Here is a 13,409-nt window from a genome sequence, read left to right on the forward strand (position 1 = left end):
GCCTCTGGTCAGGTCTTCCTTGAAAAGGCACCTACATGAGGGAGCTCTTTGTCTCACCATTAACATTGACGGGGGCCAGGAGTGAGGTGTCTGGATGCAAATCTCTGGTGACTTTTGGCATTACAGGGCTGGTCAAAGTTACATGCAAGTTATAGAGACAGGCCAAAGATACGTGCAGGCTGATATAGAGACAAGACAATATCGTTGGGAATATTCTTGTAAGCTCTCAGAGGCATCAGGCATCAGTTGCTATCAGTGATGCCAGGTCTGTCCTTTCTGCCACCCTTTAGCTGCAGGCATTGAGTGAACACAAAGTACATCACTGCAGGGTCTTTACTCACTCCCTTGATGATTCAGCTAAGGAACAGCCCAAGCATTTTAACTGTGTGCCTGGGTACATCTGGCTTTCAGAGACAGCATCCTTTATGCACAGCGATGGGTCACAGCAAATCTCAGACAAGCTCAAATAGGAATTGAAGAGCACCAGGATGAGATGCTCCTACTTCAGAAACAGTTAAAGAAGAAACAAGGTAACACAGGACCACCACTAAATAAAGCAAGAGTACATGCGGGTAGATCTCTGATAGCCTATCTCCTCTTTGCCTCAGTTACCACCAGCAAGATCTCTCTGGACTTTGTGCTTTGAGAAAGGACCCTGGATGGGAAAGGGGAAGAACCAGCACTGGATGGGGATCAAGTCAGGGGTTAGGGTCTTTGCAGACTACACCCTAACCTGTCCATGAGACCAAAGGGGCAGCATCCAAGGTGCTGAGAGAATGTTTTTCACCAGAACCTGCTGTTCTGCTGCTGTCCCAGGAAAAAATGCACTGGACTCTGTGAGGCATCATTTAAAATGCTGTTCCCTAGATCTAGCTCTGTAAGCAGAGAATTGTACAGGTAGTCTCATGTCCCTTTGACGGCTGGAACCCCAAGAGATGTAGCATGGAGACAAGAAGGATGAGGAGGGTGGATGCCCCCTGCACGAGGGGAAACTTGGATTTCTGGAGGTCCTCTGTGTGACAGGGAACAGGTTGGGTTGGCTTTTGTGACTGAGGATCAGAGGAGTGGATAAGAGGGACATTGTGCTCCCAGTTACAAACTACTTGCTCAGGGAGGGGAAACAGAAAAGGTCTTTTGTCAGCACCTGAGGAAGCTGCAGGTAATTGCCCTGGTGGTCCCTGGCCATGCAAAACAACCATGCCACCCAAGGCTTTGTCCAACCTGGCCTTCAACACTGCCAGGGATGGAGCATTCACAACCTCCCTGGGCAACCCATTCCAGTGCCTCGCCACCCTCACAGTAAAGAACTTCTTCCTTAGATCTAATCTAAATTTCTCTGTTTAAGATTTAACCCATTGCCCCTTGTCCTATCACTACAGTCCCTAATTAAGGGTCCGTCTCCAGTATCCTTATAGCCCCCCTTCAGATACTGGAAGGCTGCTCTGAGGTCTCCATGCAGCTTTCTCTTCTCCAGGCTGAACAGCCCCAACTTTCTCAGCCTATCTTCATACAGGAGGTGCTCCAGTCCCCTGATCATCCTCATGGCCTCCTCTGGACTTTTTCCAACAGTTCCATGTCCTTTTTATGTTGAGGACACCAGAACTGCACACAATGCTCCAAGTGAGGTCTCACGAGAGCAGAGTAGAGAGGCAGGATCACCTCCTTCGACCTGCTGGTCACACTCCTTTGGATGCAGCCCAGGATATGGTTGGCTTTTTGGGCCGCGAGTGCACACGGTAGCCGGCTCATGTTCATTTTTCATCGACCAACACCCCCAAGTCTTCCTCCGCAGAGCTGCTCTGGATCTCTGCTCTGCCCAACCTGTAGCTGTGCCTGTGAATGCTCCGACCCAGGTGTAGGACCTTGCACTTGGCATGGTTAAACTTCTTAAGGTTGGCATCAGCCCACCTCACAAGCGTGTCAAGGTCCCTCTGCATGGCATCCCTTCCCTCCAGCGTATCAACCGAACCACACAGCTTGGTGTCATCGGCAAACTTGCTGAGGGCGCACTCAATCCCACTGTCCATGTCATCAACAAAGATGTTGAACAAGGTCGATCCCAACACCCATCCCTGAGGGACACCACTTGTTACTGGTCTCCAGCCGGACACTAAGACATTGACCACAACTCTTTGTGTGCGGCCATCCAGCCAGATCTTTATCCACCGAGTGGTCTCTCCAATTTAGAGACAAGGATGTCATGTGGGACAGTGTCAAACGTTTTGCACGAGTCCAGGTAGATGATGTCAGCTGCTCTACCCCTGTCCATCAGTTCTGTAGCCCCATCATAGAAGGCCACCAAATTGGTCAGGCAGGATTTCCCCTTAGTGAAGCCATTCCGGCTGTCACCAACAACCTCCTTGTTTTTCATGTGCCTTAGCATGCCTTGCAGGAGAATCTGCTCCAAGATTCTGCCAGGCACAGAGGTGAGACTGACTGGTCTGTAATTCCCTGGCTCATCCATTTTTCCCTTCTTGAAAATGGGGGTTATATTTCCCTTTTTCCAGTCATTGGGAACTTCACCTGACTGCCATAATTTTTCAAATATGATGGCCAGTGTCTTAGCAACTTCATTTACCAGCTCGTTCAGGACCCACGGATGGATTCCGTCAGGTCCCATGGACTTGTGAACATTCAGGTTGTTCGGATGGTCTTAAACCAGATCCTGTCTTACAGTGGGCCCAAGGTTTTAATTCTCACAGTTCCTGCGTCTGCCTTCCAAGACTTGGGTGGTGCGGTCAGAGCCTTTGCCAGTGAAGACTGAGGCAAAGAAGTCATTAAGAACCTCAGCCTTCTCCAAATCCAGGGCAGCCAGTTCTCCTGATAGCTTCTAGAGAGGGCATACGTTGTCCCTAGTCTGTCTTTTATTTGCTATGTACCTATAGAATCCCTTCCTGTTATCTTTCACATCCCTAGCCAAGTTTAATTGTAACAGGGCCTTAGCTTTCCTAACCTGGTCCCTAGCTTCCCGGACAACATCCCTGTATTCTTCCCAGGCTCCCTGTCCTTGCTTCCCCCTTTTTGTCCTGCTTTAAGCTCAGTTGGCAACCCAAAACCACGCAGCCGCTCACTCGCTCCCCCGTTACTCCCCCCACTCCTGGAGGGATGGGGAGCAGAATCAAAAGAATGTAACTCCCACGGGTTGAGATAAGAGCAGTCCAGTAACTAAGGTATAACACAAAACCACTGCTGCTAACAGCAATAATAATAATGATAAGGGGAATAACAAGGGAAGAGAATGCAACCGCTCACCACCCTCTGACCGATATCCGTCCTGACCTGAGCACTGATCTAGCCCTTCTGAGTAAGTGCCCCCAGGTTATATACTGCGCATGACGTGCTGTGGTATGGAATACCTCTGGCTAGTTTGGGTCAGGTGTCCTGTCTCTGCTTCCTCCCGGCTTCCCCTCCTCCCTGCCAGAGCATGAGACTCAGAAAGTCCTTGGTCAGAGTAAACATTACTGAGCAAAGACTAAAACCATCGGTGTTATCAGCATAGTTCCCAGGCTGAAAGTTAAAAACACAGCACTGCACCAGCTGCTGAGAAGAAAAATGACTGCTACTGCTGAACCCAGGACACTTTCATAAGCCTCTTTTTTCCCCTCGAAGTTTCCTCAGCAGCTCCTTATCCATCCAAGGTCTCCTGGCCCTCCTGCTGCACTTCCTTCTAGTTGGGATACAACACTCCTGAGCTTGACTGAAAGAGCATTTATTTACTGGCATAACATTGCTGAGGTTTTTTTAGAGGTATAAAATATTCTTTGTATGACTGAAAAAGTATTGAAACAGGGAGTTCTCAGCTCTTCGTAGCTTAGTGCAGAGCCAGGAGAGCTGCAGTGTCCATCAGTCCATTCCCATTTGCCCTGGGCTTACACTTGCACTACCTGTAAGATGCCTTCACACACATTGAATTTAAGAACCCCCAAACACCTGTCCTGTGCCGAGAGCAGGGCAGCACGGTTTCAAAGGGCAGATCACGGAGCTGTCATGGGGAGAAACAAAAGAACTGTGCCCAACAGAGCATGGCCAGCAGCCACCTCCAGTGCCAGACACCAAGAGAGCTGCCTGAACGCACCCTCCCCAGGCCTGGGCTGCAGTGAGGGGTCACTACTCCAGGGGAAGAGCAAAGCTTCTATGAGAAACTTGTGAGTGTGGGCAGAGAGTGGGGTGTGCACAGCAGAGAGGGTGCTACAGGCAGGAAGCTGTCCCAGATGAGGTGCCCTGTCCCCACAGCATGGGGTACCTTGCACCCAAGGACACCACCTTTCCTTCTGGCTCTTGCCAGGAAGTTCTCAATCCAGACCATTCCCTTTTCCCACTGCTCTCCCATGGTGCTTAGTTCTCTATCCTGATGGCATCACCCATTCCTCTAGAAGCCTCCTTTAGATGGCCTTGCTGAGGGATATTCACTCCACCTGCTGAATTGACACTATAGTAGCAGCCTACAACTACTTGAAATGTGGCTTCAGAGATGATGGAGATTTTCTTGCTAGCAGGAAGAGAAGGAAACCTCTGCAAAGTGCAGCTTGGAAGGTTCAGACTCAAAGTGAGGAAAGGGAAATGTCTCTCAAAAGGTGGAGTTGTGGTGCAAGAGGTCACCCAGAGGGAGTCTGGCTCAGCCCATGGCTTTGTGTGTCAAGGAGCAGACAGCGATGGGTGCAGAGATGTGACTGAAGGTGCAGAAATGCCAGGTGAGAGCCAGGTGGGAAAGCAAGATGGGTGTCAGCAGCCTGAAGGGAAAGAGGTGCAGGCATGGGCCAGTGAAGGACAGCCTGCAGCAGAGATGAGTGAGGATTCTGGCAAGGCTGAAAGGCCCAAAAGAACAAAAGGTCTCTGTGCCCTGGGCTATGGCAGTTGCCTCTTTCATCCAGGCCTATGGGGAGAACTTTCATTCTCAGGATTTCAGGCTCTACTTCTCCAAAGGCTGTGGTCAGGGCTTGGCCTTTCTGCTTCATCCAACAAACCAAGGGTTTTCTCACCATCAGACACCTGCATTTTGCCTTTGTCTCAAAGTAGTCACAGCCTGCAGTTACTTGCTTTAAGGAGTCCCTGGGGAGGCTTTGTCAGTAACAGCCCTCAGTGGGGTCCATTAATGCTGAAGGGACTTGGGGCTTTGTTTCTGACTTGGACTTCTTGAGAGGTTTCCTCAGTCTCCTCTCAGCACCTGAGGTTCATGGACTCAGCCCAAATACACCATGGGGCTCATTAAAACCTTTGGGTTTTGTGAAGTCTCCAAAGCACATGAACAAGCCCAGCGCCTCCTCCTCACCCAGCCCCTGCTCCTACAGCTGCGATGGCACCAGCACATCTCCTGACAGCTTCTCCTCCCTTTAGAGCATGCACCCACCATGTGTTTCAAGCCAACACTAAAAGAGGATTGCAAAGTCAAAGAACCCGTACCTGGATGCGCAGGGCAGGCACGGGAGATGCAGCCTCCCGAGGGAGGGCTCTCCTCTGCACTGGTTCCTGCAGGGCTCTGGCTCCTTCAATAGCCCACGCTCAGCGTGGGGGCCCCGTCACAATGGGCGTCTCCACAGCGACCACCACGGCTTTGTGATGGCAGCAGCATCGTGCCCATGGCACTGGGCACCCAGGGGTGCTCCAGGAGTGGCCACGGAGGGAACAGCCTCTGCCCTCTGCTGCCAGAGCCGCAGAGTCAGTTTCAGTAAGAGACAAACCTCTTTTCCCACAGCAGCCACGCTGGGCTCCCCTGCACCCCTCACGCTCGCAGCATCCTTCATCCCGCAACCTCACAAGAAAGGGATGGCTCCATCCCACCAAGTGCTTCCTTTTACTTCAATCCGCATGGAAAACAAACCTGATTCCTGCGTTCCCTACACTGTGCACTATTTACTGTGAGCACAAATCCCACCGAGTCAACACGCGGTCCCACGGCCAGACGCGACAGCGCAGACCGCCGGGGCCAGCCCCCACCCTGCCCCAGCCCCAGACAAGACCCTCCTGTGGAAAAGCAACCCTCAGCTGCAGACTGAGAATCTGCCCGTGGCAGGGAAACGGCAGCGACCACAACTATGGCCACAGGGAGCTGGGGAGTAGGAGCCGCTCCGCACCTCCACCAGGCTGCTGACGGGAACACTATGGACCCGGGATGGGCACGGGAAGAACACGGAGGGAAGGACCCACATGGAAAACCTGGCAATCAGCAGCTGAAGGAGCAAGGTGCGGGTCGGAAACCCACAGGAATTATAAAGAGAGAAATAACTCCCCCACCAGGCAGAGCTCTTTGAAAATGCAAGAACAAAGTCATGAAAAGAAGGGAAAAACCAAACCTGGAGCAACAACAGAAAAGGTAAAATCTTTATCACTAATATCACAATGAAGAGCTGTACAGCAAACTTTGCTCCTGTAGAGCTGTTGTGGTTTAAAAGGGACAGAGCATAAAACTAGACAGGAGAGAGGATAATGCTAACCAGCAGTGATGCCCAATGCAATTGCTCAGTACCCACTGAGCGATACCCAGGCTGACCCAATCCCATCCCTTCAGGGTGACTCCCCCAGTTTCTATCCTGGGCATGACGTGCTGTGGGATGGAATACCCCTTTGGCTAGTTTGGGTCAGGTGTCCTGTCTGCTTCCTCCTGGCTTCTTGTGCCCCTCCTCACTGCAGAGCATGAGAGACTGAAAAGTCCTTGATATTGGTAAGTGCTACTGAGCAACAACTAAAGCATCAGTGTGTTATCAGCGTTATTGCCAAAATAAAGCCAGAACACAGCACTGCACCAGCTACAGGAAAGAGAATTAAATCTATCCCAGCCAAAACACCACCCAGGGGGCTGGGAGCTCAACCCTGATGTCAGCACCAGCCCCGCTGCCTGAACAGAGGATGGGAGCTCAGCCCTGAGGCCAGCACCAGCCCTGCTGCCTGCCCAGGTGGCCTTCAAACCCTTCACACCAGAGAACTGCTCCAGTTCCCAAGACAACCCAGGGCTGCAGCAACCGGAGGAACTGTGGGTGCCTCTGGAACAGGGACTCCCAGGCAGAGGTTGGAAGCTCCCCACGAACCCTTGCGCCATCGTGTAGGGTTGATGCACCTGGGGATGCTGGCGCTGCCAGTGCAGAATATCCCTCCCCTTGGATGCTGCCCAATGATGCTGCAGGTGCTGCTTTGGGAAGTTCTCAGAGTCGTCTCTGCACAGTGACTGCTGTGGGGAGTCACTGTAGGCAATATAAGCAGTGGGAGTGGTGATGTCAAAGTGAATGGCAGGTGATGTCACAGTGTGTCACAGCAGCCCCACTGCCTGCCCAGGCACCAAGACGGGAACCACCAGAGGAGCTGCTCTTGCCTCCTCCACCTGTAGCTTGTGTTCCAAGGAGCAGTTGTCTTCTCCCAGTGCCTTTGGTGAAGGGTTCCGTGGAGTTCTATGGCCTCGCACACCTGTACATGGGGTGTTCCAGAATCAGCCACCCCTGTGGTCCCATGTCTCCATGGTCATTGTGATGTCTGTGTCCCCATGTGACCCACTATGTCCTTATGGTCACCGTGTCCCCAGCGCATCCCTGTGCTCACTGTGTTGTAACCTTAACTCTTAAACTAACAATAGTGTGTGTGCCTTTAGCATAGTCGAATAGGACAAAATGTTCTAACTTATTAACATGTAGAGAGAAAGGAATGTTTGGCTGATGGGGGAAGGAACATCATGGGACTGATAACAACTAAGGAGACAGTAAATAAGACCAAGGATGCCAGCCTTCAAAATAGCAGAGTGGCGCCCAGTGTGGAGCGAGACTGGAACACAGCAGAAGCAAGGACATACCAACTGCTAACTGGGCACTCGGACCTTGTGAGTGTGTGCAAGCACTGAGGTCATTCAGTAAACACAGTGAGGAAGACTATCAGTGCCCACCAAAGACCTCCACTCAGCAAGAAAGCACATGCATAACTAGGATGCAAATATTATAACTAGTTCCTGGAAAAGCTGTGAATATGCATGAGTATGCTAAATATAGAGCTGCTGTCGGCAAGTACGGGTGTGCTCACCTTTGTGAAACGATTCACGTGTGCGCCCAGCGCTGCAATAAAGAATGCTGCTTTCTGAAACTCCAAATTGAGCCTTAGAGAGTTTCTCTGACCAACTTTTATGGTAACAATTTGGAGCCTGAACAGGGACACTCAGCCGTGTTTTCCACAGATCCGGGGAGTCTCTGGGACCTTCACGCCATCATCGGGGGAGTTTCCTGAAAGGAACCCCAGTTCCCAGAACCAATCTCAGGACCTCGGTGAGACCCTGATTTAATTTCTTTAAAAAGGCATTCTTTTTGGTCCCTTTCCACATAAGGCACAGAGGGGCGCCCTGGGCAGTGGGTAATGGGGATGGCATCCATTCCCTCCGGCCTGTCAACTGAACCACACCGCTTGGTGTCATCGGCAAACTTGCTGAGGGCGCACTCAATCCCACTGTCCATGTCAGCGACAAAGATGTTGAACAAGGTCGGTCCCAACACTGATCCGTGAGGGACACCACTCATTACTGGTCTCCAGCCGGACATTGAGCCATTGACCACAACTCCTTGCGTGCGGCCGTGCGGCCATCCAGCCAGATCTTTATCCACCGAGTGGTCCACCTATCATATTGATGTCTCTCCAATTTAGAGACAAGGATGTCATGTGGGACAGTGTCAAACGCTTTGCGTAAGTCCAGGTAGATGACCTCAACTGCTCTACCCCTGTCCATCAGTTCTGTAGCCCCATCATAGAAGGCCATCAAATTGGTCAGGCAGGATTTCCCCTTAGTGAAGCCATGCTGGCTGTCACCAACCACCTTGTTGTTTTTCATGTGCCTTAGCATGCCTTCCAGGAGAATCTGCTCCAAGATTTTGCCAGGCACAGAAGTGAGACTGACTGCTCTGTAATTCCCTGGCTCACCCATTTTTCCCTTCTTAAAAATGAGGGTTATATTTCCCTTTTCTCAGTCATTGGGAACTTCACCTGACTGCCACGATTTTTCAAATATGATGGACAGTGTCTTAGCAACTTCATTTGCCAGCTCCTTCAGGACCCAAGGATCGATTTCGTCAGGTCCCATGGACTTGTGTACGTTTACGTTTTTAAGATGGTCTCAAACCAGATCCTCTCCTACAGTGGGCCTAGGGTCTTCATTCTCACAGTTCCTGCGTCTGCCTTCCAAGACTTGGGTGGTGCGGTCAGAGCCTTTGCCAGTGAAGACTGAGGCAAAGAAGTCATTAAGAACCTCAGCCTTCTCCAAATCCAGTTCTCCCAGTATCTTCTGGAGGGGGCCTCCGTTTTCCTTAGTCTGTCTTTTATTTGCAATGTAACTATAGAATCCCTTCCTGTTATCTTTCACATCCCTAGCCAAGTTTAATTCTAACTGGGACTTAGTTTTCCTAACCTGGTCCCTAGCTTTGCAGACAACATCCCTGTATTCTTCCCAGGCCACCTGTCCCTGCTTCCACCTTTTATAAGCCTCTTTTTTCCTTTGAGTTTTCCTCAGCAGCTCCTTTTCCATCCAAGGAGGTCTCCTGGCCCTCCTGCTGCACTTCCTTCTAGCTGGGATGCAACACTCCTGAGCTTGTAGCAGATGCTCATTGAATATCAACCAAGAGTTTTGGGCCCCCCTGCCCTCTAGGGCTATATCCCATGGAACCTTACTAAGCAGGTTCCTGAAAAGGCCAAAGTCTGCTCTCTTGAAGTCCAGGGCAGTGAGCTCGCTGCACGCTCTTCTCACTGTCTTGAGGGTCTCGAATTTGACCATCCCATGATTGCCACACCCAAGGCTCTCTGGAGTGTCAAATTTCCAACCATCCCTTCCCTGTTGGTGAGCATGAGGTCAAGCATGGCACCTCTCCTTGTTGGCTCCTCTAGCACTTGCAGAAGGAAGTTATCTTCCACACAATCGAGGAACCTCCAGGATTGCTTGTGCGGGGCCGTACCTTCACTCCAACAGATGTCAGGGTGGTTGAAGTCCCCCATGAGAACAAGGGCCTGTGAGCGTGAGGCTGTCCCTATCTGTCTATAGAGCACTTCATCCACAGATTCCTCTTGATCAGGCAGTCTGTAATAGATCCCCACAGTAATGTCCCCCATAGCTGTTCTCCTTTTAACCCTGACCCACAAACTCTCTGTTGACTGCTCACCCGTCCCCAGAGTTCCATACTCTCCAGCCTATCCCTAACATAAATAGTAACTTCCCCTCCCTGCCTGCCAGGCCTGTCTTTTCTAAAGAGCCTGTGACCTTCCATTCCAATACTCCACTCGTAGGAGCCATCCCACCATGTTTCTATGATGCCTACTATATCATACTCCCGTAGTCATGCACACATCTCTAATTCCTCTTGTTTGCTCCCCATGCTACAGGCGTTTGTATAGAGGCATCTGAGCCGAGCTCCAAATGAAGCCGATGGAATATCTCTGCATCGCTCTGAGTATTTATTGTAGGTGCTGGCAACTGACTGGGTGTGTTGGGATGGAACGATGCCCCCCTCCCCCAACACATCTAGTTTAAAGAAACCTTGACCAGCCTGGCAAGCCTCCTACCAAAACCATTCTTCCTCTTCTTTGCCAGACTAGCTCCACCAGCCCCCAGTAGACCTGGCCTACTAACTTGGGTCCCGTATTCAAAACACCCAAACCCCTGACTATGGCACCACCCTTTTAACCATTTATTAACCTGGCCAATCCTCCTAGCTTTTTTAAGGTCTCCCCCTGTATCCTGGAGAATTGATGAAAAGACAATCTGAGCTCCAGAGCTCCTAACCACCTCTCCCAGGGCTCTGTAGTCCTTCTTTATGTTCTCCAGGCTACTGCTATCAACATCACTAGCACCCACATGGATCACTAGAAGTGGGTAATAGTCCATGGGTCTCACTAGAGCAGGCAGCCTATCTGCAACAACCCTGATCCATGCCCCAGGTAGGCAACACACCTCCCTCGAGACTGCGTCAGGCTGACAGATGAGTGCCTCTGTCCCTTTCAAAGCAGAGTCCCCTACCACTATGACCCGTCTCTTTTTCCTGGCAGCACCAGTAGTGATCTTCTTTACTGGCGCACCAGACGGTTGTTTCTGGTGCAAGTGCCCTTCCTTCTTAGCACCCTGCAGAACAGCAAAGCAGTTCTGGGTGGGGACAACAGCTTTAGGAGGAAGCCCCTTGCTTTTAATTGTCCTCTTCCTCTTTTTTTTTTTTTGTTTTGTTTTGTTTTGTTTTGTTTTTGTTGTTACTATTTCCCAGCTTCCTGGGTTGACAGCCTCCTCCTCTCCTCCATGAGCTGCAGGGGACGCTTGAGGCCCCTGCACAGTTTGGCCTGGAGCAAGCAGTCCTGCTTCCTCTCAGCTTCCCTGACATCCTGCATCCTATTAACAGCATCCCGCAGCTCAGCCACCTGCTGCAGGAGGACCTCCACCAGGGAGCACCGAGTACAGCCCTGCCCATTGGGCACTGCTCCTTCACGAGATCAGTGCAGGCACTCTCTACATTCTGAGCTCTGCACTGCAGCCTCCCCTCACATCGGCTCTGTCTGGGTGCCTAAGCTGGTCACTGCCGGGGCAGCCAGAGCAGAGCTCCCAGACTGCGACCCGGTCATACGGCGAGTACTCACCATCCTGCTCGCCTGCCCGTGCAAACTGCCTCGATCCACCCTGTTCGCTGTGCTCCTGGTTGCTCGCGCTCCCAGAGGCAGGTTTTTAACCAGTCAGGGCTGGTGCCGCTCCTCCTGGCTCCGCCCCCTGTGAGTCCCTGCTCTCGTCCCCTGAGCTGCCGGCTCCTGGGCAAGTCCTGCCGAGGACCTGAGGCTCCCTTGGTGGCTCTGGCCGCTCTGAGTAAAGGCTCCTGGACCCTGCCATTGCCCTGCTCCTAGAACCTGCCATTGCCCTGCCGCCTTCCGCAATGCCCGGGGGGCTTGCGCGGGCCTTGCCGGAGCCAGGCAGGTCCCCTTGTGCTGAGCTCCCAGGGACAGCACCAGCAGCTGCACTGCCCAGGGGCTGCTCCTGCCCTGACACCTTCTCAGCACCTCTGACACCAGCAGCTCCTGCACACAGAAGGCTCCTGCTTCGCCCCCAGCACCTCTGCAGGCAGAGCTGAGCTCCAAGCACATGAACAAGCCCAGCACCTCCTCCTCACCCAGCCCCTGCTCCTACAGCTGGGCTGGCACCAGCACATCTCCTGACAGCTTCTCCTCCCTTTAGAGCACGCACCCACCATGTGTTTCAAGGCAACACTAAAACAGGATTGCAAAGTCAAAGAACCCGTACCTGGATGCGCAGGGCAGGCACGGGAGATGCAGCCTCCCGAGGGAGGGCTCTCCTCTGCACTGGTTCCTGCAGGGCTCTGGCTCCTTCAATAGCCCACGCTCAGCGTGGGGGCCCCGTCACAATGGGCGTCTCCACAGCGACCACCACGGCTTTGTGATGGTGGCAGCATCGTGCCCATGGCACTGGGCACCCAGGGGCTGGGACTGGGTGAGCTTTAAGGTCCCTTCCACCCCAAACCCGGCTGTTGATGTGAGGGGTTCACCAGTGCAAGGGAGTTAGGGTTAAGGGATGATTTATCAGGGGCTGAAGCTGCTTGTTAAACAATGTAGACTGTTGATAAGAGGAAGGAACCCTATATTAGTTCCTGCCCTCTGGACCCCTAAGCTGGCTAAAACCAGCTTTGCAGTTTAAACACCCAGGGAGCCTGCGCCACGACTGGAGGTGTAAAGTTCAGGCCCGAGTTGAAAAGTTCAGGCCCGAGGAAGACTCGTTTACTTCATCTTGAGACCCTCTCCCACAACCACCAGGAGACACTGCCCAAGTGCAAAGGACCTTTTAGCTCATTATTATACGAAGCGGGGATAGAACATGAATATGTATAGGCGTATTGTGTAACCTAACACAAATGTATTACTTTAGAGGATAAATGTAGAGGGAAACATCACTGGGCTGCGCATGCTTTCGGAGGAATGATCCCCAATGCATCTCAGCGCTGAATAAAGCATACCTACTTTACAACGTTAATGAGTTGTGGAGTTTATCCGCATATCACTGTGACTGCATGACTGTAAAACAGGATCTGCATTTGGCTGCAGAAGAGCTCTCAGCACTGAGTCAGGCCCAGGATCAGGTGCAGACATTTGTGCAGGAACATCCTGTCTCTGCTGCTGGCCTCAGCAGAGGCCACTGGAGACCACTGGGCCCAGGTCAGGCCTGGAGAACAGCCAGGATCAAGGGCAGCAGCGCCACCTCCTCTGAAAGAAGCCCCAGGGCTGAGGCTCTGCAGTTTCTCCTTTCCCCTGCACCACCCCTGGCTTTCAGCCCCACAGCAGAGCCCTTCTGCAGCCTCTTCTCGGCTCTTGTTGTTTGCTGGCAGCTTCCCAAGGCAGCTGTGCCTCTGCTGGAGCCAGAGCAATGGCCCAGCCCGTGCTGCGGTGTGTGGAGTGCTCTGATGGCACCATCAAGT

The 13,409-nt window shown here is 52.2% G+C and overlaps 1 protein-coding gene across 1 annotated transcript; it reads left to right on the forward strand.

Moving 5' to 3' along the window:
• The first annotated feature begins 5,949 nt into the window (after window positions 1-5,949).
• LOC308228609 (uncharacterized protein) lies at window positions 5,950-11,988 on the forward strand. Its single transcript, XM_080631980.1, has 3 exons — window positions 5,950-6,310; window positions 8,150-8,237; window positions 11,205-11,988. The coding sequence occupies exons 1-3, from the start codon at window positions 6,110-6,112 to the stop codon at window positions 11,702-11,704; spliced, it is 789 nt and encodes a 262-aa protein (XP_080488106.1). The 5' UTR covers window positions 5,950-6,109; the 3' UTR covers window positions 11,705-11,988.
• Window positions 11,989-13,409: the final 1,421 nt, after the last annotated feature.

The sequence above is a fragment of the Psittacula echo genome (assembly GCF_963264785.1).
Source record: "Psittacula echo genome assembly, chromosome: 19".
In the NCBI taxonomy this organism is placed as follows: domain Eukaryota; kingdom Metazoa; phylum Chordata; class Aves; order Psittaciformes; family Psittacidae; genus Psittacula; species Psittacula echo.

Coding starts and splice junctions, on each gene's coding strand:
- LOC308228609 (XM_080631980.1), top strand. CDS start 6,110: ATGGGCACGGGAAGAACACGGAGGGAAGGACCCACATGGAAAACCTGG. Junction 6,311..8,149: donor CTGGAGCAACAACAGAAAAG/GTAAAATCTTTA, acceptor TGTTTTCCACAG/ATCCGGGGAGTCTCTGGGAC. Junction 8,238..11,204: donor GAACCAATCTCAGGACCTCG/GTGAGACCCTGA, acceptor ACTATTTCCCAG/CTTCCTGGGTTGACAGCCTC.